The sequence below is a fragment of the Calidris pugnax genome, unplaced genomic scaffold (assembly GCF_001431845.1).
Source record: "Calidris pugnax isolate Ruff unplaced genomic scaffold, ASM143184v1 scaffold208, whole genome shotgun sequence".
Lineage (NCBI taxonomy): Eukaryota > Metazoa > Chordata > Aves > Charadriiformes > Scolopacidae > Calidris > Calidris pugnax.
In genome coordinates, this window is record NW_015090967.1 from 56,288 (window position 1) to 84,027 (window position 27,740).

The 27,740-nt window shown below is 42.1% G+C and overlaps 1 protein-coding gene across 2 annotated transcripts in view; it reads right to left on the bottom strand.

Moving 5' to 3' along the window:
• The window catches only part of FREM1 (FRAS1 related extracellular matrix 1), a 76,397-nt gene that overhangs the window by 41,720 nt on the left and 6,937 nt on the right, over positions 1-27,740 (bottom strand). For both annotated transcript variants that reach the window (XR_001413221.1, XM_014952621.1), the window contains exons 2-16: positions 21,061-21,565; positions 16,841-16,935; positions 15,954-16,255; positions 15,262-15,458; positions 14,300-14,623; positions 13,089-13,197; positions 11,734-11,865; positions 7,490-7,834; positions 6,676-6,818; positions 5,862-6,058; positions 4,609-4,699; positions 3,418-3,585; positions 2,679-2,887; positions 1,444-1,537; positions 714-966 (exon numbers count right to left, since the gene is read on the bottom strand). Coding sequence is in view for 1 of the 2 variants with exons in the window: in XM_014952621.1 (XP_014808107.1) it covers positions 714-966; positions 1,444-1,537; positions 2,679-2,887; positions 3,418-3,585; positions 4,609-4,699; positions 5,862-6,058; positions 6,676-6,818; positions 7,490-7,834; positions 11,734-11,865; positions 13,089-13,197; positions 14,300-14,623; positions 15,262-15,458; positions 15,954-16,255; positions 16,841-16,935; positions 21,061-21,291 (2,890 nt within the window). In the remaining variant the exon portion in view is untranslated. The remainder of the gene's footprint in view (positions 1-713; positions 967-1,443; positions 1,538-2,678; positions 2,888-3,417; positions 3,586-4,608; positions 4,700-5,861; positions 6,059-6,675; positions 6,819-7,489; positions 7,835-11,733; positions 11,866-13,088; positions 13,198-14,299; positions 14,624-15,261; positions 15,459-15,953; positions 16,256-16,840; positions 16,936-21,060; positions 21,566-27,740) is intronic.

Sequence of the window (27,740 nt, forward strand, 5' to 3'; positions counted from 1 at the left end):
ATCAGAGCCTTTAAAAAAAAAAAGACTAAAGCTGTCATCAGAGATGTAGAAAACAGAACCTCTTTAATGCTAATGAAAAGATCAAATTAAGTAGGAAAGGGGGTTAACTGGCCCTTGATTTCTGTGAGTAATTAAAAAAAAAAAAGAAAAGCAGATTTAGATTTTAAAGATAAAACCACAAAATAACATCTTTTAGCACCATGATTCTCTTGAAGAAAATCTGACCATCATTTATCTCATGGTACAGAAAGACTATAAGCTGTCCAAAAGCGGATATCCATCTAGATTGGAGAGGCAAGCAAGAAGTACCTTAGGGTATTAGCAGTTTTCTATTAAAACTAGATGTCTTTATGTACAGTGTTACATGATTTTATCTAAAAATGACTATGGGAAAAGGCCAAAGGGGTTTTTTTTTAATGTCATGAAATGAATTAAAGACTCTATTTCATACTTAATTTAATAGTAATTTTGCCTTGTTCTAATATAATTTTGAGTTCAAACAGGGAACTGGAGAACACATTAAAACATTTGGTAGTTGTATAGCATCAGTCTTATTTTGAAGGCAAGCTTGTTTTTTTCCCCAGTCACAACACATGTGGTTTCTGAGCAGTTCCTGCTGAGTTTATGCAAAGATTATATGGATTCAGGTTAAGATTTTCTACCAGAAACTCTCTGACCACCTTCCAGTCTAATTCCATCCTTAACTCACTTACTAGTGTGCTTATATGTAACTAAACCAGAGATGACATCAGCTTGGGAGAAACGATCCACAGCAATGCCAGCTTTCCTCACGATCCCATGGTATGGCTGGCGAGCCAGCATAAACATCAGTTTCATGTCATCACTGTCTGCGTCTGTGGCATAAATGTACTCCGAGGAGAGGACCACTTCTTCACCCTCCAGGCAGTGGAGCACAGGAACAAGGCCTGTTCGCATAACAGGTGGCTCATCATTCACAGGCAACACCTAATCAGAAAAACAATTTAAAATCCTTTATTTTTCATTTCAGTGTAAACCTGTTGGTTTTAATATATTGCTTTCCAGCCCAAACCAGGAGCTCAATGTCGGTGTCAGAGTACATTGAGCTCTCTCTGTAGACAAAATGAAACCAGGTGAATTAGGGTCACTCTTAAAATTCAAAGACAAAAGTTAACCAAACTAGATAATTATAGCTTGAGAAAGAAAACTCACTCCCCATATATAAATACAGAGAGAATAAATCCAGACAGAAGATTCCCAGCTAAAGCAAGCACAAATACCTTTCAGCTAGTACAAGCCAAATCTCCTCTCAAATTTGCCATATAAACCCAAAAGCTAGGGCAGAAATAGAAGCCTAACAAGTCCATTATCTTTCAATTTACAAGGAAATGTGAAGACTTTCAGAAGTCAAGCTTTGTACTCTTCTACATTGGCAGTTTTTCTCTGAAATATGCAAACACTGACCTTGACCTGCAGGATGAACTCTACGAAGTGAATGCCGTCTGTGGCTGCAAAGAGGACATCATCAATGAGAGTCTCGGAGCCATCATGACGATACCTGTGAAAAAATAAAAAAAAAAAAGAGCTATACAAATTTCACACAAAGGAGTTGTGCTTTCTGGTCATGCCAGACAACGTGGATCCCTCCCAATATAAAAAGCTGATCCCTGTCCATCTAAGACTGCTGGTTCTGGGTCAGGGTGTCTTCAGAGTGCTTGTGGGGTGTCCTACAAGAATAAAGCCCCCAAAATAAACCAGACATCAGCTACGAGAAAAGTTTCACCAAAACTTTGTCATCTATGTTCTGCCTGGCTGTGAGGTGTCTACCAAACATGTATGTCCTTCCTGCGGTAGATGCCCTCTTTGACTAACAGATCAAAACAGAGCTCTAATTCTGCATGCACGTAGAAAGTCAAATCTTGTTCTTGCCATAAACATAGCAGTAAAATTTTCACCTCCACACTAATAAGTATCAATGCAAGTTTTCTTGTAAACTACCTGAAAGGAGGTTGTAGAGACATGGGTGTCAGTCTCTTCTCCCAAGTAACAGGTGACAGAACAAGAGGAAATGGCCTCAATTTGGGCCAGGGGAGGTTTAGATTGGATATAAAGGAAAATTTCTTCACTGAAAGGGTTGTTAAGCATTGGAACAAGCTGCCCATTTAAGTGGTTGAGTCCCCACTCCTGGGAGTACTTAAAAGACAGGTAGATGTAGTTCTTAGGGATATGGTTTAGTGATGGTTTTTGTCAGTATTAGGTTGATGGCTGGACTAGATGATATGAAATGTTCCTTTCCAACCTAGGCAGTTCTATGATTCCATGATTCTATAACCAGATTTCATAAACACACAACTTCCTTAAACACAAAAAGCTAGCAACCGTTGCCTTCTTCACAGGAACTGCATGGCTGCATACAGAATTTGCCTCCTCATCTGCATGGGGCAGTGCTTTATAGAGACACCTGTCTACATCAGACATGGTCACTAGCTTCCACCTCCTGGCCACACAGCAGCTGGGTTTCCACAGTGACCACTGCGGTCCCAAGGCTCGGCCGACAACCTTGGCCTGGAGCAGCTCTGGTGTGGTGAGCATGGCTAGCTGTAGCCTCTTGCGCCTCACACCACTTCACTGCAGGGCTTTAACTCATCCAACTGAAAGACTCAGCCACCACAAGAGGAGAAGACAGCCACTGTTCTAACCTGACTGCCAGGGTACGCAGGTCCCCACAGGAAAGCCTGTCACCTTCATTCATGGGAACGCCATCCAGCTCCACAGCCCCATGCTGAGGCTGTCTCTGCAGGAGGAGGAGGAGATGCTCCCGTTTCGTGTCCACATCAGAGATGAGAATGTGTCCCTCTGTGACAGGGCTTAGGCCGCCCTCTTCCACTCTCAAATGGCTTGTAAAAACCTGCAGAGAGGAGAAATGCTGAACTCTTTTTCTACTGCACCTCCAAATATACACCCAACAGGGAAATTTCAATTTGCTCTGGTATGAGGAAAAGTGACACCTTAAAAAACGAAATGCCAAAGGCTGTACTCTTTTCTGCTGTGTCAGGAAAACCCACGGAATGTGCTAATAGTAGGCCTTAATACGTTCAGCCCAGTCCTGCTCCCGTTCATGGAGGCTCCTGAACGTCACAGGCAATAGGTAACACAAAGAGGAGGGATGCAGTCTTGTTAACCAGGATATGACACATACGTATTATTTTGTACAGCCACTCAGACACTGAAGGTAGCCCTCAACTAATTTAGCACAAAAAATCACCTTGCACATGCACCAGACTTCACCTTCCGCTTCAGCCCCAGAGCAGGCCGCTTGCAAGACACTGAAACTCTGATGCCAGGAAAGATTTATTTTCTGTTTCAGTAAGACCAAGGTATCTCTGCATTTCTAGTTTTACCCGAAGTCCTTCCCTCTCGCCCTCACTACCACCTTACCTCTGGGGCTTGATTGTCCACAGGAAGAATTGTAATATTGAAGCAGATCCCATACAAAGTGCCACCATGCTGATTGCTGACGGAAAAAATAAACTGGACTTGCTGAGGGTCAGGCCCGATGTCCTGCAGCGGCGGCATGTAGGCAACTTTCATATAGTTCACAGCATGCTGCAAAAAGAGAGGAGGGGTGCATGTAAGAAGAAATAATGGGAGTAGCCATAATTCAGGACATTAGCGACTTTTCTCATTCCCTGGTTAGATGTTATCCAAACTACCAAAATTAATTCCAGAAATTTTGCACATACTCTTTAGCTACTGGGAATACCTTGATTAAGTGCATCTTCAGCTACAAATTGGGCAAGTACAGGTTCGAATACTCAAACTTGTAGCAAGATACAGACTTGGTTTATAAGTGATAACACAAGCAATGGCCTTACCTTCTTGATGGAGCCCTTTAAGAATGGTGGTCTCGGAGCCTTTTCTAATTGTGACTTTCAAATAAGCGATTCACCAAAGCATAGCTTTTAATGTGTCACCTCCCACAGCAGCTGAATTTGCCCTCACCAGTATGAATAAACTGCACATGCTGCCTCCCCAGGTGAGGGCAGGATGGTGAAAGAGGCTAAAATAATCACCAAAATCTTGAATCCGGACACCCATATTAGGCACATGATCAAGGAATTGTAGGCTCAGAGCTCTCATTATTTTCACCATTATGAAACCTTAAGCTCACAGCAGGATACAAAACAGGGTGTTTTACTAATATTCATAGGACACCTGTCAAACTACAGAAACATGAAAACTGAAAAAAAAAATCCTGAAAAAGGCTTGTTCTAGCCTGTGCCATATCAATCAGTGGAGACACTGAGAATAAGCCTCATTTCTACATTTCTACATTTTGTGTATTTTTTCCTTCCTCATAACATCACAAATTCAGCCTATCCTAAGTGACTGCAGCCCCTGCTGGTCTCAGAAGGAGAACTGTGTTTACACATCACAGAACAGAAGCATGATGGAAATTTGCTTCAAAAGCTGGAATTGAATTACCAAAGTTTTGAGCTTCTTAAACAGAGTTCATGATAGTACTGCTCCTCATTTTTCACCTCTTGTTTTCCTGCCAAAAAAGAAGCTGTATGCTTGTAAATTTTAAAAATTGTTTAGAACTGGTTATGGTATCAGGTAACAACAAACCTGAGTAAATGACCTCAGTGCAAGAGCAGTGGGATCCTTGACCAGCTTGGGGATGGTGTCCACCATAAACAGCTTCCCAGCATCTGGGTGGCTATAAAAAAAAATATACGTCACATCCGGGTTAGCAATACTGAAGAACAGGAAAAATAACAATCACACAGCTCAATCTTGCATTACAAATTAACTTCCTGCTCCCAACTACATTGAAAGGAAAAACATTTTTCATTCTTCTATCCTTGTTATTCACCTAAACATTACCACAGAAAATTGATCACAAGAAATGTTTTTCACAATGGTCATGAAAAATCATTGTATACCTTATAAGCAAGTTCTGGGTTTGCTACAGGTGTGTCTCTGCACACCCCAGATACCATTTACACTGCCTGCAAGTCTAGTCTGTCACATTCTTATTACTTTCACACCTGTATTTATCTTTATGTAGAAAAATAAATTATATCTGGGGTTTGTGCGTCTTACATACTTCTGAAATGAACCAGTTTCCAGCAAGCCAGTGTTCCGACAGCAGTAACCAGCAAACTAGATAACCACGTGGCTATTTGACTGAATAAGTGAACAGCCTAAACATCTTTCTCCCCCAGCTGCATACTGATCGTTGGTTGCTTGAGGTCAGAACCGAAAGAGTTGATCTTCAGCTTAAACCATACAATGGCTGTATTTTAAACTTTTCTATTCAGCAAATTGTTGCTGATGCTGTCATGAGTTTACCAAATGATGAAGCAGCAACAGTGACATGTAAACTGCTATTACACACATTCATCCCAGATTCCTATTGCCCCCAAAAACTGTCCTGCCTGAATTCTGCTGCACAGGTTCCTCGTCCAGGACCAGGAGCCCTTCACAGTGCCACGGTAACAATACATAGCCCAGAAAAAGCTGTAGCACCTCATATTCTCAATCTGGGGCAGGTCAGCCTCATTCTATAGCTTAGGAGAGGTGCTGTGCCTTGTACGTGAGGCTGCACGGGATCCCACAGGCCGGTGTAAAATGCAAGTCCAAGAAAACAAAAGAAAATATTACAGGTGCTTTCTTCCTTCTAATTTCTTGCTGAATTATGCATATTTTTTATTACTCTGTATTATTCTGTTGCTTTCAACTCTAGCTCACCCTCAAATATAAATGGGAGAGCTGCATACAGCTAGTGTCACTTGAACTTTAAGCAAACAGGTGAAGAACCAGAGACATGAGCACGCTGCTACCTCTGAGATTGCTCCTCAGACATGGGTCACACCTACCCGTGTGTGCAAGAGAAAAATGGGGAAGTGGTTATGGTGTATGTGAGTTCCCTGTCTTCCTCTTCCACATCTATGAAGTGGAGATGTTTCTTAGTTATGTGAGCAATCTCGGTCTCCTTAACAACCAGATGACGCGTCACTCCTGGGGCTTCTCTGGGTAGCTGATCGTCCACAGGGATAATGTGCACCATCATCACCTGAAATCAGAAAGACAGTAAAATCAGCAGCCACTCCTCTCAATAATAGAGTGTCTAAGCATCTGTTCACAAACATGCACACACAGAATTAGGTGGATCTCTGGAATATGAGACATATGATGTGGCCATCATGCCATATCATGAACACATGAATAATGGAGATATACCATTAAATGGTATATCAGTAAATGGAGATACAATGGAGTTAAATGCAAAGCCCATGAATTTTAGTGGTTTCCCTTTAAATTAAAAGCGAAGTTAAATTCCAGTATGTTGGACTCCTGGGTGAAATAAACAGTCTCTTCTCAATGGACTTTAGTAGGGCTGTTTAGTTTGTTTGTACTGTCTCCAAATCTAATTTGTTTTCAACATTTCATTTTACAATGCAGGGGAAAATCTTTGCAATAGACTTGCTCCTCTGCAGTCAGGCAGAGAGAATTACCCCATGGAAAGCAAGAACAAGAGCTCTGAAAAACGTTATTTGTGGTGATGACCTTGGCGACGGCAAGCAGAAAAGATCTATCGCAGTTTGATTTGAAAGTCTGTCAGAAGTTGCAAAATCATCAGCCATTTGAAGCAAACCACAGGACTCTGCCAAAGATGCTTCAGTGCCATACCTGTGGCTCTGAGAGATTGGGAGGGTCATGGCTATCACACAGCACAAACTCAAGGGAATCTTCAAATACTTCTCCTCCCAAATGACGATAATAAATTATTCCATTAAATAGGTCCCTCTGAAGAAAACTGCCGACAGAATACCCTGTTGAAGAAAATGTCTTCTATTGAACAGTACACGATTTTAATCATTCATTAAAATTATCCATCAGCTGTGCAAGTAAGTGGTAAACCATAACGTCCCCTTCCTCACCCTAACTAGGGCAAGTCCTTTGAAACATTCTCTCCTTGTCTTCCACGTTTCCTGAAGATCGCCAGCTTCTTTTCTATGTCACCTAAAGATCATTGGAAAAATGAAGCAGCACAGAAAATGGGCCTAAAGCCCTGTTCAGAGGACGAAAGAGAATTTGCAGGACCAGCAGCCTCTGCAGTCTAACACAGGGGTTTCTGAGTTCAGTTAAATGTAAGGAGAGCTTTCTTCCTCTTTTAGGATCATTAGCATCATCTACTAGCTTTGAACTTGTTAGGGATCCTCACAGATTGAATAACTCCTGACTAGCCCAACTTTTCTGGAGGAGAAAGGTGCAGTAGGGAAATAGACTCAGAATGGAAGAATCGTGGTATAAATTGTGTTCATAAGTATAGTTATCCTGGTGCGGAGACCAATACTAAATAACGATGGGGGTTTACGCTATAATGAAAGAAGTCAAAGTTTGTCATGATTTGACCTGGGCCAAAATAAGTTGTCTAATTGTAACATTTAATGTGGTTAAAACAGGAGGACAAAGAAAAGTAGGCTATTGTGGGCTTCATTACCTATCAAGTTTGGTCCTGGTTTCTTCATGATTTCTCCAGCCTGTGGTGGCTTGGTAATATTGAATAGTATGTAATCATCACTGGAATCCATGTCAGAAGCATGAAGCATGGAGCCCTCAATCAGGATTGTCTGTCCTTCATGAATTTCAATGACCACATTGCTGATAAGAAACGGAGGGCTGTCATCTTTAGGGAGGATATTGATTGGAAACTTATGGCGAATACTGTGGGAGCCATCAAAAATCCTAAATACCACAAAGTCCTTAGTAGAATCACTGTCATCATGATGGTAGTGAACAACTCCAGCCTGAATGTCAGAAACTGTGAACATGAATCCTTTCCCTCCTGTCAAAACAGTGGAAAAAAATGCATCAAAAATGTGCTGTTCAGCCCAAAGGAGAATCCTTCCACTAATGAATATTATTAAGGGAGAGAGACGGAGAACGCATTTCAAACTAGAAAAATCAAACATAACTTCACCTACTGGAAACAAGTTTGTAGAATTTGGAATAGTTAATAAGAATGCAGAACTTGCAGCTGTGGTAGCAGAGAAAATCATCCAAATGTCCATTGCACTAAAGATAATTGGGATATTAAAGATTATTAACTGGGACTAGTTCCACTTTAATTTCAACCTCTGCTTTCTTACCAGAACATTTTATGTGCATTTTAAGCATCAAAGAGAACAAGCCTTATAATTACAGCTCAGCATTTTGTTGCAAGTGAAAAATAACATTTCCTTCAGCTCTAGAACCAGCATTACCAAACCCAACAGAAGAGCATTCAAAACACTGGGCTGATTCACCGTTCCCTGCAGCTAATGGGAAACCCTCCATGGATTCAGTCAGCAGTGGCTCAGATCATTTGCTAGTAGCATGAGGGTTATGGCGCAGCTGGAGGGATTTCCCCAAGTGTTTTTTTGGGTCACAACCCCAGGCAGGGTCACAACAACCCCGTGCAGCGCTACAGGCTGGGGGCAGAGTGGCTGGAGAGCTGCCGGGCAGAAAAGGACCTGGGGGTGTTGGTTGACTGTCGGCTGAACATGAGCCAGCAGTGTGCCCAGGTGGCCAAGAAGGCCAACAGCATCCTGGCCTGTATCAGGAACAGTGTGGCGAGTAGGACTCGGGATGTGATTGTCCCCCTGTACTCGGCACTGGTGAGGCCCCACGTCGAGTACTGTGTCCATTTTTGGGCTCCCTACCATAAAAAAGACATGGAGGTGCTGGAGCGGGTCCAGAGAAGAGCAACAAAGCTGGTGAGGGGTCTGGAGCACAAGTCTTATGAGCAGAGGCTGAGGGAGCTGGGGTTATTCAGCCTGGAGAAGAGGAGGCTGAGGGGAGACCTTACTGCTCTCTACAACTGCCTGAAAGGAGGTTGTAGAGAGGTGGGGGTCAGTCTCTTTTCTCAAGTCACAGGTGACAGGACGAGAGGAAATGGCCTCAAGTTACGCCAGGGGAGGTTCAGGCTGGATATTAGGAAAAATTTTTTCACTTGAAAGGGTTATCAGACATTGGAATGGGCTGCCCAGGGAGGTGGTTGAGGCACCATCCCTGGAGGTGTTCAAAAGACGGGTTGATGTAGTGCTGGGAGATATGGTTTAGTGATGGTGTTGCCTTTTGTTTGTTGTATGGGAGTTTATTTTTGTCAAAATTAGGTTGACAGTTGGACAAGATGATCTTTAAGGTCCCTTCCAACCTAGAAGATTCTGTGATTCTGAGATTCTGTTTTCCTTTAAAGTTTGAACATTAGTTGGTGCTTGCTAGTCAAAAAAGCCAATTGCCAAAAAATGTGGTTACGATTTCCTTTGCGTGTCCCGATGCACACACTTAAAAGAAAATAAGGTGTTATCAGTGGAGAAAAAGTATCCACCCCTGGCCAGCCCACGGAAGGCTGAGAAACCCCCAGGGGGCTGCACGCAGGGATGGGACTACCACCCCGAGGTGGGCCTTGGGCTCTGCGTGCTCCCACAGGCACAGCCGGTCTGCTGCTCTGCATCCAGCAGCCCACTCCCTGGCTGGCTCCACAGCCCCCCCCAACACCAACTCTGGGGCTGAGCCCACCCAACACTGCTGACACCGCAGAGTTTCTGTTCTTAGCATCACAGGAGGATGATCGTGCAGGCACTGAAGTCCTCGGCAGCAGCTTCCTGAGATGAAACATACTTCTGAACAGCTTCTCTTTCCATTATATTTCAGATGCCATCTTCCCCTTTTAATTAAATACTTGCTTTATGTCTCTAGGTTATGCATTTTGTATGCATATATTTAACTGTCAAAAAATCCAGCATTGATAGTTGGCAGCATCTTTCCACTCTGCCAACAGCAGAGGGACTTTTTTACCTAATAATTTTCCCAAAGAGCGCAGCACTTGTGCTGACTCATGAGATTGCAAAGAAAAATTAGTAACATTTACAACGCAGAAGGCCAACAAATCAGAAGTCTAATTTAATTGCCACTTTCTGAAATTAACCTTAAATCTGCCAATAAATAACAACCATATCCAAATGTTGTCCGTATTTGCCAACAATTCAAAATCACTCAGCATTCCTTAGCATCTTCAAGCAAAAATGTAAGAAGTGAAAATTTCGCCTAGGTCGTGGCTGCTCAGTGAAAGCGTAGCCTACATCCTTAAAATTTCAGCTTTGGGATGTAAAAGTGCATTTAGAAAGTAAAAGCTTAGACACTGAATTCTTCAGTACTCTTAATGCCCGTGCCGAGCACGGCTGTAGCAGGGGAGGCTGGTCAGCAGAGGGAGCAGAGCTCACCTCCACGCTGCCTCCATCGCTGCCCACACCGCTCGAGTGGAAACCTGCAGGAGATGCAGTCTCATGCCCTGGGTTTTCTTGTTTCCTTTGGGCAACCCTGAGCCGTACGAGGCTGTGCTGGCATTTCGCATGCTTATGCAGTGGCATTGCAGCACTGTCTCTCGGGGAGTTAGTTACCCATCCTCATTTAGCCTGGGTGAGACACGGCAGCGTCAGGCCGGCTGCACGCCGTTACTAGCTGCGTTAGCTCACGTGGGCTGAATTCACCTCCAGCGGAGACAATAAGAACCATTTTCATTTTCAGATGAAAGTGGTGTGTAAGTAAAATGCCGGACTTACAAGTACCTCCCATTTAAGGATATGGACAGCATAAATCAGCCTGCAGAAGAGAAGGCTCCGGGGAGACCTCATAGCAGCCTCCCAATAGCTGAAGGGAGCCTACAGAAGAGCCAGAGAGGACTCTTTGTAAGGAAGTGTAGTGACAGGACAAGGGGTAATGGTTTTAAATTGGAAGAGGGGAGATTTAGATTAGATATTAGGAAGAAATTCTTTACTGTGAGGGTGGTGAAGCACTGGAACAGGTTCCTCAGGGAAGCTGTGGATGCCCCAACCCTGGAAGTGTTCAAGGCCAGGCTGGATGGGGCTTTGATCAGCCTGGTCTAGTGGAGGTGTCCCTACCCATGGCAAGGGGATTGGAACTAGATGATCTTTAAGGTGCCTTCCAACTCTAACCATTCATTCATTCATTCATTCAAATACAGTATTTCCAGAAGTGTCTAAGCTCTGCAACCAACTATTTTTAAAATTTCTTACTGTGCATCCAGGCACTTACTTCTGCATTTTCCTTCGGTTTTGGGTCCCTCGCTACAAAAAGATGTTGAGATACTGAGACTGTTCAGGGAAGGGCAACGAAGATGGTAAGGGGTCTAAAGCACAGGGACCGAACTGGGATGAGGGAACTGGGTTGTTCAGCCTGGAGAAAAGGAGGCTAAGGGAAGACATTATTGCTCTCTACAACTACCTGAAAGGAGGTTGTAGCGAGGTGGGTGTCAGTCTCTTCTCCCAAGTAACAGGCAATAGGACAAGAGGAAATGGCATCAAGCTGTGGGAGGTTTAGGATGGATATTAGGAAAAATTTCTTCACTGAAAAGGTTGTCAAGCACTGGAACAGGCTGCCCGGGAAAGGGGTTGAGTTGCCATCCCCGGAGGTATTAAAAAGTCATGTAAACCTAGCACTGAGGGATGTGCTTAAGGGGTAACTTGGCTGTGCTAGGTTAACAGTTGGACCTAATCTTAAGGGCCTCTTCCAACCAAATCAATTCCATGATTCTATGATTTCCTTGTATGTCCCTTACGCTGGCAGCCCTCAACAGGGAGTGACATACAACAGACCTTATCAGCATCATATTGACTGTCACGTTATCATAGCCAGTTGTCAATAGAGAACATGTTTCCTGTCCCTCAAACTGAAATTATTTACCTCTTACTGTGAGCCGCCCATGCTGTAAGCCATCAACTGTGACCAAGCGAACATTTTGGATGTCGTCATTGTCTACTATTTGGAAGTGTTGCCATGTGATTGGTCGGGATTGGCCTTCCAGGAGGTTGAGGCCTGCAAAGAGCAGAGCGTTATTTCACCAAAGTCTGTGACATGAAAGGCTGTCAGCATCTAACATTTCTAATGGTTTTTGCAGTCAGGAAACAAAGCACATTTAATTCCATCTAGATACCTACCTGTGACAAACCTTTCAAGGCCAGCCTAAGAGCTTGGTATCAGCTTTTATTCCGACATACTTGTCTTAGTCAACTGTCTTTAAGGATTTTTTTTCAGACAAATAACTTATTCTGGTTCCCAATGATCTGATAGAGTAGCTAGGCACATTTCTGGACATTTGCAAAAACAGAAGTGTTAAACTTGTCATCTCACAATGTCTGAAACTGTCCTTAGTGAGTCTGCATTTAAAAATAAGTATTGATCTTCATGACAGGGGACAGTATTTCTCGTTTTTACTTAGACAGTCATTTCAGGTGGGACTTCTCATGTGGATGCCCCATCCCTGGAACTGTTCAAGGCCAGGTTGGATGGGGCTAGTGGAAGGTGTCCCTGCCCATGGCAGGGGGGTTGGAACTGGATTTTTCAGGTCCTTTCCAACTCCAACCATTCTACGATTCTCCAGGAGACAGAGGCCTCTCTTTCTCAGTGCCTTCCTTCTTCTACTGTGAGGAGACTGCTCTTTTTCTGGTGTTAACTTCAAGAGTTGTTTGACCTCATGCCTTTGCCTTTTGATGGTTAAACGTCAATGTACATTCCACTCTCGATGGGAGAGCCTGTCGCCTCTTCAGTGGAGGCATTATATATCTTTTTGAATTCACCTTAACCCTGTAAGGTTTCCAGACTTCAAATAGCTGGTGGTGTATCATGCCCTCTTTTTCTAGTTGCTCCATTTTTGCAGACTTCCACTTTAAACAATACCAACAAGTCTTGGTCTTTTCCTCACAATACCCTACTACTCACTCCATCACATATTTGCTTTTACTATTTATAATCTGTTATGTCTTATTTGTTCTTGAAGAAAATGCTATATAGAGAAATCCTGGTTTTCCTTTAACTCCCTTGTTTCTTTATTTTTTATTCCAGTTAAAACTTAATATTTTTTCAAGTTGTTGTATCATATTCCCCAAAAAATGGATACAGGGGAAAAATAGATTTACTCTCCCTCAGTTTAATGATCCCTAAACTCCAAGTGTAAATCTGAACTGTACAGCTTTGTCAAATGTCTGTGCCAAAGTATTATAAATTCTGTAACAAAATAAACTGAGGAAAAGAAGTCTCACCTGTGTTCCATGAAACCCGAGGAGCATTGGTGTCTGCTGTTCTGATAGAAAGATGCACAGTAATCGGTAAACTCCTTTTGAAGTAGAAATCATGAACCTCAAACTCGACCTGTTGTAAAAATAGACAAACTATCTATTGAAAAGAGCCTGAAAACCAGCTGTATGTTTTTTGATCTTAAAGTCTTTTGATAATATGTTGGCAAATGAAACTTGATTTAGTTTCTCAAAAAACCCTTCAAGGTTCTGCACTAAATTAAGTATCTGACTTCTATGCTCTTCACAGTGAATGCTGGGCAAGTTAGTTTGCAATGTGTGGGAATTAATAGGAAAGATAAGCATTTCCAATGTTGTTTTGGGTACAATTAACTCAGCAATTAACTTGGGCTTTTTTATAGTAATAATAAGGGCGGGAAGGGGTATTTCCTGCTCTTTTACCATACGTAGGACCAAAAAAAATGGAAGAAGAGACATGGACTGGCGCAGAAAAAAAAAAAAAATTATTTCAAACACTTGAATTGTGGAACTCTTGAATTGTCAAACGCTTGAACCTGTAGTCAAATGATGCTGAAAGTAAAGCAGAAAAGAGGCACTTAAGGAGCAGACTGTTTGCTCGGGTGACTGACTCTTATACTAAGGAAACAAATAGAAAGTAGGTTCCTGACAGGCAAAGTTAAGAAAAGACAAGCCTTGTCAGCATCAGGTGCTAACGTTACTGTTCCTCTGCCTTCCAGTCCACCTTTCCCCAGCTTACCTTGCTCTGATTTTCTGTCTCTTCAGTTTCATTACTTTAGTACCAATCATTTTTTTTTGTTTTGTTGTGGGTTATTGCTTAACTATCTTACCTGATAGTTATCTTATAACTATCAGCATATTTATATACTCCTTTAACTCCTTTCTCTTCCTCTTATATCTCCTTTTCAAGACTACTGCTTGTTTCTCAGAGTGCTGGCACACTACTGAATTGCACAAAATATTAGCAGTGTTCTTAATAGTATGCAACAAACATCTGATTTGTGCTAGACAGTTAAGCTGATGAGTCACAGGAGAAAGCAGTAAAAGTTTTTACCTCTGCCCCTGTACTGCATATAGTTACAGAAACGTTGTTGGTTTTTTTTCTGAAAAATAGCCATTACAAATGAATGCATTTATTTATACCTTACTGAATCTTAAGGAGAAGAAAACCAGCAAATGCTCATACATTACACTGTTACCTCATAATTCCTCCTCTCAGTGTAGCTGTTGTTGGGAGGCTGATAAGCGATGAGCATGTCACTGAGATCTTTCCATGTGAAGGAGCCAACAGGTTTTGTGTGGTCAGACAGATGAGTGATGAAGCCCTGTGGAGGTGGCTTGGTAATGTTGAATACAAGCAGGGACTTCAGAGTTTCATTGTCTTCAGCATCAACAGTTGTGGTTGTAATGGGGGTTAAAATAAACTGATCAACTTCCAGGATGAACTTTGCCATCGGGGAAGCTTTGGGTATTTGGTTGGGAATAGCACCTTTAATCTGAACAGGGAGCCACGCGTACTCAGTCTACAACAGGAAGAAATGAGACAACTGAAAGGAGAAAGTGAAGTAAACGAAACAACTTCAATATCCATTAGCTTCACATAGCTACTTGGGGTACATGCTAGAGGTATGAAAAATGGAAACGTTTTAATGGAGAATGCCTAAAGTAAATATTCAGACATCATGGAAATGTCTTCCAGGTTCACTAGTCTTATTTGTGTCCTTAATTTTGGGCTGAAACAACTTTCTCAATTTGATGTGAGTTTAATGAGTAACTTTACCTGACAGAAACATACACGAGCCATTAACTATTATTAACTGAGTATGTTCACACAGGTTTTAACTTATTAATTACTATATATGTTGAAGTCAGTGCAGCTCATGCTCTAGAAAAAAAAGTGGAATTTTGCCAGAATTTATTTTGCTCTCAGTCAAAACTACTTATGTCTGCCAGTAAACAACCAGAGGTGCTTCCCTATAACCATAATTGTCTAAACATTGTGGCATAGACAGAATGAATTTCATTTGTCCAGCTGGCAATGTTCTAAGAACTGGACAAACTTCCAGGATCACTATCTCTTTTCAAATATGAAAAGGAGCAACAATTTTTTTTTGAAAATCAGGAAGACAATCAGACATTTTAAGCTTGGGTAAAATTCTACCTTGTGCAGAGCTTTGCTTCTACTGTCTGTGAGATCCAACCTCACAGGAATATAATCGATGTCAGGCGAGGGAGGGTCAAGGTGCTGATATCGAATCCCCATCCTCAGAAACTCTTCGCAGCTCATTTTTGTGCTGTGAATGACTCCCAGTCTCAACACGCAGCTCCCATTTCTGCACTGCTGGCCCAGGTTGTGCTCTGCAACCCAACAGAAGTGACCATGAAATAGTTACTGGAGCAGAAACCACCATGGGAAGCCTGTCCGTATAGCTAAACTCTGAGAAAAAGCCAGTGTGACGAGAATTAGGACTCCTTTCCTGACAACTCTTCCTACAGGATTTTGTTTTCAGCTGACATCTTCCAACTCCAACCTCCCTTGACTTTTTGGGTAGGTGCTGCCTCCAACAACTCCCTGTACACTTTCTAATGAGTCCTGGCACTCTCAAAGCCTTGACACTGGTCCACAGGTCCAGGAGCCAAAACCAGACTCGAATAGGGGGATTACTGACCCAGATCTGCGTTATGGCCCACACAAAGATCACGTTCCTTTTAGTTTCCATGATAGCTCAGGTGGTTCATTAAACTTCACATGACCCACTCTTACCCAGCACATCTGAAGCAACCCACTGCTGCATATTTAAGCTGCTGGGTCTCTTTGAATCTGCTAATACAAACAACTAAAGCACATCATACTAGGGCCAGGGAAGAAGCTCTGTGGCTGATCTCCACGAAGCTGCTCTTGCTGCGCTTCCCCAGTGATGAGCTGGCCATAAGCAGGCAGGTGGGTTTCTGAAGAGGCTATGGAAATGGTGCAATCCAGATTTATCTTCCTGTCGTAGTCAAAAGTGAGGACATTCTTGTCAATTGCCCTAGACAGACCATAGTACTCAGGGACCTTCAGGGCACGGGAGCGCATTTTGATGATGTTACAGTCTGGCTCAAGTAACTTCACACGGAGGGTGAATGTTTCTATAAACGTTTCAGTTTCTGTAAACCTGCAGGAGATAGAAGGAAATTAATTATGCTTCATCCTGTCTTCTGTCGTTCTGAGACTGGCATTGGCCACACCTTCTAAACTGAATACCTTGAACCTCTTTCTCTGATGTGCCCTCAAACCCAGATCGCCAGGGACCATGAGGTGCCAGACACTGCTGCCCACCTCCTCATACTTGTTAAAAGGGTGTTTGTGCAAAGGAGATTACTCAGTGAGTGTACGTCTGTGTCCCTATCAGCAGGACAGCACAGAAAATACAGTGCTCTGAAATTACTGTTGTAATTTTCAATAATAAAAAGAAAAATCATTGGTGTTCTGCAATAGCAGTTCTGTAATTACATATCGTGATACATAATATTTATTAATACTAACAAACACATTATTTGAGCGTATCTGAAGTACATTATGACAAATGTTTCTGTAAACAGATGGTCACTTGTTGACTGATGATGCTGCCACTGGGTCTAAGTAGTTACAATATGTACAGGAGAACATGCTTTTACCATGAAAAATGGGACTGCTTGCTCTTCCAGAGGGCATCTGTGCTCCTTATAACAATGAAGTTTCATCTCCCACCGCTGCTTACCTGTACAGCCTAAGCATGACCGCATCTTCATCTAAAATTGGACAGCCATTGTGGGTATATTTGACTTCATTAGGAAGGAAGTGACAGTCAAAAACCTATGAAGGAGAAAGTATACAACGCTAACAAGGATTTTAATGTCATGCTTCTGTTCCGCTTCTCTCTTAGTGTCAGGAATGCATCAGATTCAGGAAATTTTTAATCTGTAGTTTTTATGTCTGCAAATAGGTATTCACCCTTTCTGTGGTCTCCCTGTGAGAGCTAGAGGAACCACTATAATGTGGGGCTGCTGGCACTCTACAACTAGAAAGGGAACAGGCATATAAATGTGATTGTTTCAGACTGCCAAGTCCCTCCTCCAGCGGAAAAAATCATTTGAGCACACACCTCTCTACCAGTACAGCCTGTGGACTTAGGGATACAGTTGTATTTAGTGGGACAACTGCAGCAGATCTGAAAAGCCAGCAGTTCCTGCAGTATAATGTTAGAATTATCAGCTTTTAAAGTTTCTCATGGTGGTAGCTTGATTATAGAGTAAATCCTGCTTTATAGCCACTACCACTGGACTACGAAAGTGAAACTTCTGTGTTGGAAACTTGGCTAGCTCAGATTTGTTACACATTTTTGGAACACTGACTTTGTACCAGTAGCCTTTTAACAGATCAGATGTCATCTCTGTGCCACACCAACACCCACCCCCAATGTCAGTGTAATCCCACAAAATACAAGCAAAAGCAGAAATTCTGTCATGTCCACCAGCTAATTCAAAAGAAATTAATTCTTTTTGCACACCTGATGCAAGTCAAATTTGCAAAGCTGGCTGGCCACAGTTTGAGCACCTAAGCGAGACTCTTGTTTCAGGCTGAGTGTTTTGCTTAATGGTTTGTTGACTTGTGAAAATAAGGCAATGAGGCAACATAAAAATTGACTTGTGAAAATAAGACAATGCCTGACCCAAATGGAAAAAAGATTGCTTTGGAGAGTTCTGACATACCCATTCTTTGGAGCATTCTGACATACCCATTCTTTGGAGCAGGGATTTGGCTTCTGGGACATACAATTTTCCTGTCCTTACATATGCCGAATTGCAAGTCTGGCAAATTACAGTTCCCATGTAGATATATTTCTTTACAGAGTTTAACAGCTGAAAGCTCCTAGCATTGATAAGACCATGTCTGTGCTATCTTTGTAATAACAGGGAACCCATACACAGCCCATGCGTAGATGGAGGACACTCATGTTTCATATCTACAGAAAGACAGGGCATATTCCTGTCAGCAAGAAGGCTTCTCACATGATGAAGGTTTTGATTATGTTGTGGCTGTTCCGTTGTGTGTTGTTTTCAAATGTCACAGAAATATGTGTTTCATTATTTTTCAGTATTTAACAACAAATGTGCTTGTTTTTTACTTAATGTCTTTTCTTTCTTAGTACAAGCTAACATAAATGAAAGTGATAGGTGATTAATTACAGAATCACAGAATCACCATGGTTGGAAGGGTCCTCTGAGATCATTGAGTCCAACCTTAAAAAAAAAAAAAATACAACACCCCACCACATCACACCCACCCACAAACCAATATTCTCAGGCACTAGAGCATGCCCTGAAGAGCCATGTCTACACGTTTCTTAAATACCTCCAGGAGTGTACTCCAGGAGTTTTGTACAGTGATACTGTACAAAAAAGAGAAAATAATTGAATAGCTAGTGATGTGTTATCTTAAAGAAAGAAAAACTACATTCTATACAAAAGCCACTCATATAACATTTTCCAGCAGTGTGATGTAGTATCTCAGTTCTTCACTGACATAACGCAGTGTAGAGCCTTCAAAATCAATAGTGTTTTTGTTGACATGCAGGTTGGGTTGCACCTATCAGATACTGCTGAGATGATGCATCCCAGTTCATATCAGAGGAGACTGCCTACAGCAGAGGAGTTGGTTTATCATATCAAATAATTCATTTCTTTCTTTCTAAGACATCATTAGTTCCATCTCTTAATTGATAACAAGGGGATGGAAAATGAAGGACCTTTCCACAAAGGTCTGTTACCACTAACTGGCAGTCATTTTATACGTGTATAAGGCACAATCTGCTTTGCAAAAAGAAACATCTGTTTTATGTTTCCTAATATGTTTTCCTTTTATATGAACAGGCATCTGTAATTGTCTATAAATTTGCTGGGTAAGACAAAGGAGATCTAAATCTTTTCCTAATTACTGTCGAGCTTTGTTTTTTTCCACTTCAACTGCTTTTCAATTACAATTTATAATTAAATTGTCATACATTCCTAGGACATTACTCACTTTAATGGCAGTAAAACAGATCAGACCAGAGATGTTGTCTCGCTGTAGAATTTCCTGGTAGAAAGAGCGTGAGTGTCACTAGGAAGGCTGGGCTCTGGCACCTCTTTTCAGGAATGGTGAAAGCTCAGGCAGCACTTTTCAGTGTCTGGCTCAGGATTTTGTTGTTTAAAACGGAGGCTCAAAATGCTATCTTGTTCTTTCCCAGCAAGTATGACTTGAGATCCCCAGACTGCCTGTCTCTCTGGCAGTCTCCCTGTGGTGTGGTGGTGTGTCTCTGGCAATCCCAACCTTCCCACAGCTGTGCAGAGGAAGAGAAGGCACGTTTCCTAATGGGATGGCACCGAGGCCAGGAGCCCTCCAGGGGAGGTATCATCCTGGGCACTGCGAGCAGCCACAGCCCCTCTCCAGCCTGGTAGCCCAAGGCCACCTGCCCAGCAGAACTCACCCCTCCAGATGAGGTCTACCTGCAGCCTCTGAGAGCCACGCTTGGCTGCCTAGGCTGACATCAGGGCCATGAAAGGACAGGCACTTAACAGAGGTGGGGTTGGGAGTGGAGAAAGGCAAGGACCCTAGGTATTTTGGAAAAGAAGATATGGTGAATACACATCTCGTGGGGCCTCTGGAAAATTGCTTCTGCTCCTGTGCTTGAAGCATGTCAGCTTATGAAGGACAAAGTGGCATTTTCAAAATGTCTGGGTCCTACTGCATGTAGAGGCTGAGGCAGAAACTGAAAACAAAGTCACTCTCTCAGCCAGCCAGCTCGCCTACAGAAGAGGTTTGCCAGCAATGAGACTTGTAAGTCTCTCTTTTTCTCCTCATGGGTCAAACTTGACTGGGGAAGTGGAGAGGGGGGGCTACAGTTGGAGCCCCTGTGCTGACGGAGAGCAAGCCTTGGGGAAGTCTCAGCAGAGGCCCTCCACATCTTGGGGCCAGTCTCTTGGGAAGATCACACATTGCCCTGCTCATCACCTCCTATTTTCCCTGGTGTGCCTCTGGTCCTTCCAAGTGCTGGTTCAGCTGAAGTACTTGTCAGTGGTCTACAAAAATAATGATGATGACCAAACCAGAAGCTTCGAAAATTCTATGGAGACTGGTGCTCTTGCATCTGCCTTCACAAAGACCACCAGAAACCTCAAAGAGGATGTTTAAAACAATATACAAACATATAGAATTGTGTGGTGAATGGTGCAATTAACAAAACTTTTCTAAAATAGACAAAAACTGTTTGGTTATGCTTCATTAAAACTATTCATCTTCTATCTCTACTTTCACATCTTCATGTCAATTACTTCCAATTCCTCCTGCTGTGACTCAGGTGGAGAAATTTGTAAGGCAAATGAGTAGAAGAACAGTGATATGTGAAATACATTTCATTATTCCTACAAGCTTGAAATTTTAACAGAAAACATTTTTTAATGTATTTGCCATCTGCTAGCAATTTAGCTGTTGCAGAGCAGAGCAAACAACAGTGTACACAATGTGCTTATTGTATGTGATGATTTTTTTCTTAATTGCTCCCTAAGTAGCGGCTGCGTGACTAAAATGCAAAATGCTCTAGCGGTCTATGCATTACCCGAGGGGCACTGGTTACCCTCATGGTACAAAAACAAGCAGCTGAGAGACTGGAGATCTCCTAACCGAAAGTTTTGAAATACCCATTGTCTGCTTCTGAAAGGAGACTCTGACTGAGCTCACTTCTATGCACTTGTGTAACTGAGCTCAGCTTTTGGATTTCAGGGGTGCAATTCTCTGTCAGCCAGCTTTTTTAAGCAAAAGGCTGGATCTCACAACCATTCAGTTTCATAATTTTTAGTCACCATCAAAAAAAAAAAAAAAATCAATAAAGCAGCTCTTCCTAGTTTCTCCCACATCTGCACACACGTAGACACCCAGAGCAGCAAAACAGAGCCCAAATACCTGTGGAGTTAGTTTCCCAACCCTCTGTGTTATTGGCTCATTAATCACAACTTCTACTTTGCAGACATCTTTCTCTCTGGGGATGGAAAACTTGAGGTCATCTTCTGACAGGAAAACAGACTGTCCCTTCATCACCTTCAGCCCAAGGTTGACACTAATAAAGGAGGAGCAGACAACTCTTAGTAGAAGAGGCAGCAGTAGAAACAACCAGCTTTTCTCAAAGGGCTCCATATTATGAGGGGATGCCAGCTCTTTTCCTCCGGTGACTATGTTCTTAACAAACGAAGTCTTCTCCTTCTCCACCAGCAGATTTTCACCATATAATGAAGGACCAAAATGTTAGTCACGAGTAACAACGTACCACATGTTTTCTATTAAGACACATTCCTTGACTGAAATTCGGACAGAGGCCTTTCAAAATATCCTTGGGCTTTTATAAATTTCATTGGTCAAGCCTGACAAATTGATGAATGTATTCTCAGAACGCTTTCAAGGTTTGTTCATTCTGCAAAATAAATAAAGAAAATTGATACAAAGCATTGAGCAACTATTGGTGAAAAAAAAAATAATCACACAAAATAACTTCCACCATTTCTTACAATTGCAGTTCATCTCAAGCAGCAGATTAACTTCACCTTTGAATACTATTAAATGCACACATGCTCATAAATTTAGCTATGTACTAGTGAGACTTCTCCCTCAATGGATCAGCTATCAATAAGAATTTCCAGGCATCTTCAATCCATATGCACATGCAAACACTTGCTATGTAGGATCCTTTGTTACTCTCCTTTTTTACTGCTGGAGTGAGTAGATATTAATAAAAAGGTATGAGCATCCAAGTAATTTGAAAGTGCAGGAGAAGGCATTCCTCCAGGTTCAATATACCTGCAAGTGGGATAGAGGGAGAGTAGCCTTTTGTTAAATCTATTTTTGCTTGCCATTGAACATGGGGGAAAAAATCCAGCCTTTAGTTGAAAACACCTTGTCAGTCCCTCTCTATTCTTCCTGCTGCAGCGGGTAACTTGCCAGGACTTCAACATACAAACATATGATATGGCACAACAAAACTGATTTTTTTCTTTTTCACAAAAAACAAAAGGCAATAATTCTGACTCAAATTCAGTGTAAATAACCAACAAAAGATAATATGGAAAATAAAATTTTCTCATGCACCCAGTTACAGCTAATTTTCAACTTTCATGTTTATAAACTCATAAGAAAATCATAGTTCTTCTGACATGGAACAAGCACTGTTGAAATCCTTATCAGACCTTAATTTCTACAAGCCTCCAAAGTAATTGAATCTGTGGCCCAAAGAACGGGCAACAGTATTGATTCAATTGAATCTGATAAGATCACATGCAATTTCAAGCTAGTAAAGCCCCAACATTCCTTCGCTTTCTTGTAAATTTTTAGTGCCTTGACTACTTATTTGCACAGTCTAATTTAACCACAACCCTACCACCAACAGTGAGCTTTCCTGAAAGTGCATAAAAAATAAATCCATTTATCTCTTTATTTCCTTCATTATTGTTAACAGCTAAGTGTTCATTCTAGTGTTTCCAGCAGGATGACTTTCTGCACAGCCTACAGTTGCATGCACATATCTTCCCAGTTTTACATTTAACTGACAAACGAAGAGCAGCTAAGAATTTCTTTTAAATTATTCACTTCCTAAAGTAACAGAAGACAGATCCACTCACTTCAGCCTGGACTCAAGATTGAAGACTAACATGAGTTTAAAGTTAGATGTATGTTGACTGCATAGTCTGGACCACAAATCTTAGCTCTGGTTTTCTAGCTTTTTATCTAAAAATCTTTCCATTTTGGATCTAAAATTATGCAGCCTGATCAGTCTGAACAAAATCTCAGTGAAAATGTAGAATTTTAGCCAGAGGAAAACGAATTATATTCACAGCTGAAAGTTTTTTAATGTGTTCCAGAAACAAATCAAAATCTCAATTAATTTTTAGGAAAGTTCACTTACACAGACAGCTTTTACTAAAATCTAGGTATGTATATGTACTTGCTAATTTTTGTGTCTTTCTCCTGGGATGGGTGCGCATGGCACTTCATTGAAAGAAGCACTCCACTTCCTAAAATTCACAGTTTTGAAACACAGTCTGCAATCCTATAAAGCACAACTTGGGAAGAGGGGGAGGAAAACAGATTATACGCCGCCTCCAAGTGAGAAAGTATGGTTTGCAGCAAGTGCACCTTTTAACCTGAATATCTGACTGCCTTTTATCACATAGTGCACAGACTGCTAGCATTTATCAAATATAATCTGTGTTTCCTTAAAATACCAGCTGCAAAGCATGGAGAAACATTCCGAGTGAAAACCTTTTCTATCGCTGTGCCCTCTTCCTACTTCCTGACTCTAAAGAAGTGAAGATAGGACCGAGGGAAATGAAATAACTTCCTTGGCAAATGTATCTAGAAGATGCTCTGCCTAACATCTCCTCTGACTTCAGGCATGTTGGGATACTTGGCCAGCAGGAAGATCCTGACACAGAGACTGCAGTGGATTTTAAAACCTTTAACTCCAGGCCCTGATGAAGAAGCAATGCATGAGTAAGTCACAGCTGGTTTCAGAGGAGATTCAGTTTCTTAAGCCATAGAGGGGCTGAGATAAGAAGAACATAATTAGGAATTTTAGACTGTCTAGACCTGGTAAAGTACTAAGGGGCAGTCAGCAACTCTGAAGTGCAGGCTGGGTGATTTACAGCTCATGACAATGCCAGTAACTTTGTGCTCCATAATTCCAGGCTGGAGCATGGATTTACAGTGCAAAATGCCTTTATTCAGAGCACTGGGTACCATATGAGAAATGACAAAATCGAAGCCTGGACAATTTAGACTTTCTTCACTCCCATCTGGATACCTACCACAAAAATATCATAGAATCACAGAATCTTCTATGTTGGAAGGGACCTTAAAGATTATCTAGTCCAACCATCAACCCAACTCTGACAAAAAAATAAATAAGAAATAAGCAATTAAAAAAAAAAATCACTAAACCACATTTTTGAGGACCATGTCAACCTGTCTTTTGAACATCTCCAGGGATGGTGCCTCAAACACTTCCCTGGGCAGCCTATTCCAATGCTGGATAACCCCTTTCATGAAGAAATGTTTCCTAATATCCAATCTAAACCTCCCCTGGCGCCACTTGAGGCCATTTCCCCTTGTCCTATCTCCTGTGACCTGGGAGATGAGATTGACCCCCGCTTCTCTACACCCCCCCTTCAAGTAGTTACAGGTCTCCCCTCAGCCTCCTCTTCCCCAGACTGAACAACCCCAGCTCCCTCAGCCTCTCCTCATAAGACTTACTCTCCAGACCCCTCACCAGCTTCATTGCCCTTCTCTGGACCCACTCCAGCACCTCCATGTCTTTTTTGTGGTAAGGGGCCCAAAACTGGACACAGTACTTGAGGTGGGGCCTCACCAGTGCTGAGTACAGGGGGACGATCACCTCTCGGGTCCTACTCACCACACTGTTCCTGATACAGGCCAGGATGCTGTTGGCCTTCTTGGCCACCTGGGCACACTGCTGGCTCATGTTCAGCCAACAGTCGACCAACACCCCAAGATGCTACAGTTCAGATATAGCCTAATCACCAGTTCAGAAATGGCACTGGTCAGGAAGTGTATTGTTCTCGTTACACCTTACATATGTGCTTACAGGAAAGGAAAGCCAGCTGGCTCTCTCCAGCAGGCACTTGCCAGTCATTCACACAGAGATGCTCGCACGTCAGCTCTGATGAAGCCCAGGTCGATGTGTGTTCTGGTGCCTGCCCCATAAACCCCAGCACTGGGTACAGGTACAAACCTCAGGCACAGGTGGTGGTTTCTTTGCTGTCTTTTCTTACTCTGTGTCAAACACTAAGGGCAGAAAGGCTGCAAGAGGAACCATTTTGGCCAATGTCATGGTGGGTGGGTGTGCCATTCTCTGCTAGAAAATCGGTCCCACTGTGTATTTCAACCTTGCTTTGACTGCTTCCACTTGCAGGTACTGCTCCAGAATCGCCATACACGGTCCAGGAGTTGGCCCCTACTTGTCAGTTGCAGAGCTATCTTCTCATGTGGCCATGTGAACATCTGGAGAAGTATAACCTCACTTTCTCAAACAGTTATCCAATGATAGCAAAATGAAATGACAAGAGATCCTTTCAGTACATAATGGCAATAGAATGAGATGATTTTGGAGTGAATGCCATCAGATTACCAATTTCCTCTCTGTGCGAAGAAGGTCATTGCTTCAGCAAAGTCACGTCTGTGCTACAGGGTACTTAAGCTGATGTGCAGGGACAGTACATTGCTCTCTGGCAGCTCCACATCCAATGGTGATGCTGCTGCCATATTTTGAGGCTGCTTTAGACTCCCTTAGTCCCTGGACTTCTCTGCCCTAAATTTCATAGCTGATTCATCCCTGCTCTTCCTTGGCATGTCACATGTGCATCCAGAATTAACAGATCATATGAGGCACTATTTAATTCCAAATGTGCCACAATATTTCACATACACTTAGAGGTTTAATGAAATAATTGTGTTCATGAACAATGCTAGAAGAATCAGTGTTTTTAAACTAAGCTGTTTCCTCACTGACTTTTTCAGGGTTTGTCTATATGGCAAAACACCTGAACCAGCTCCAGGTGCACTGTGTGCCTACAAGGTCACAGAAAGCTACCAGCTTTGGTCCCAGAAGCAAAATAGCCATGTCAGTTCAGTGATATATTATATATTAGCTGTAATCCCTCGGTGGAGATGGAGCACGTGATTTATGAGGAGAGGCCAAGACAGCTGCATTTGTTCAGACTGAAGAAGAGGGTGCTTATTGCTGTTTTTAGACATCCAACAGAAATGTGCAGAGAGCCTGGAGGTGCACAACAAAGGGAAAAGATGCAACCCACAAAATTCGCTACAAGGGAAATCCACATCAGATACAAGGGAAAAAAAAGCCACAGTAAACATGGTCAGTGGAACAGTTTTCCCAGGGGGGCTGTAGAGTCTCCCTCCTCAGTGATATTTAAACAACAACTAATCAGGGCCTGAGCAGCCTGATGTAATTTTGAAGCTGGAGTTGCCATAACAGCTGGGTGTGCTGAGAGCAAAGGGTGGGAGCAATTACCTTCAGAGGTTGTTTACACCCTAATTCACGTGGTGACTCTAAGCTGAAATAACAGAGCTGTCTGGCTCCCAGAACCCAGGTTAATTACCTGGTACATTTTTGCAAAACGCTACGTTGTGCCCCACAAACTGTCCAGTAATTCCCATGAAATCCAACATAAAAACATACTAGTATAAAACAATGTGACAACAAAGAAAGAGATCTCCCTTCCCATAATTGGAGGTAGACTGGCCAAGCTGACCCTGAGATCTTGGGAGCCTGGGAAAGGAGTCTACCTCTGGTTATTTGGAGAACAGATATTCTTCTTGGCCCCTGACATCACCCCAAAGATGCATCCAGGGCACTGCACATGGGACACTCAGCAAGGAGCTCCTCATCTGCTGGCAGACCCCTGCCCTGCTCTGTAGATGAGCCCATTGGAGAAAGCAGAAGGTGAAGTGGCCTCTGAAGAGTTAACAGAGGGACAGAACAGACTGGGGACAATTTAGGGGAGGGTTATGGAGAACTTCAGAAGTAGTTTGTTAAAAATTTCCTCCAAATACCAGAAGAACTAGTTTTCCCTCAGGGCTGCCTATGCACATGTGAGAAACGATGCAATCGCTAATTACAAACATTAGCATTCTAACCAAATGCAACTGTTTTTCAAGATTTAAAAAAAAAACAAAACAAAACAAAACAAAAAAGAAAGAAGCAGAAAGAAAAACCATCCAAAAGGAATTCAAACACTGCTGCAGAGTTATCATCATCACAAAATACCTGACAAAACTTCCCAATTTGTCAAGTGTTCATTGCCTTCAGGACTCCAGAAACTCTCTTAAGATCCCAAAAGCACACATGAGTTATTGAAAGCCAGATACCATTCCAACAGCAGACTCTGGAGAAAACATGTGTCTCTGCAGGACCCATCCAGAAGTACATGTAGAAACTCTCAGTTGTGTGTTTCTAGATCCATACCAAGTAGATCTGCTATTTTAGATATTTTTTGACATTTTTTTGGTCATTACAGCTCCTGCATGAGTGAAATATACTTCAAATAATGCAAATATTAATACATTGGTGGGAAGGTTTCCAGCACTTCTTTATTTAGAAGTTATAAAGGTACAGATGCCTGAGTATGATTCTGAGAAGGGCTAATGTGATGTAAATAAAAACTAATCCGAATTATTTAGATAGCTATCTACCAGCGCAAAACAACTAAAAATAAGATCAGAAACAGCACCAATAACTCTCAGTTGTAAAACCTAAAACCTGACTATAATCTATAATCACTTGTGACCTTGAGCCCAGTCTCAATGACATCCAAAGTCTTCAATGGGATTTGGTTGAGACCTTAAGAGTTTCTCTTTTTGTGACAAAATTTCTGGTTGCCTGGGAGATTTCACTGAACAATTGGATCCAAAATTGCCGCCTTCTTTTGCAAAGCTTGAAGAGGATTACAGAGGATGATTATTGTGGGCTGAGAGCTGGACTGATTTGTTTTAATGAACACCAGAAAAAGTTTACAAGAAACAGAAAGAACATAAGATTTGTTTTTTAAAGGATGGGA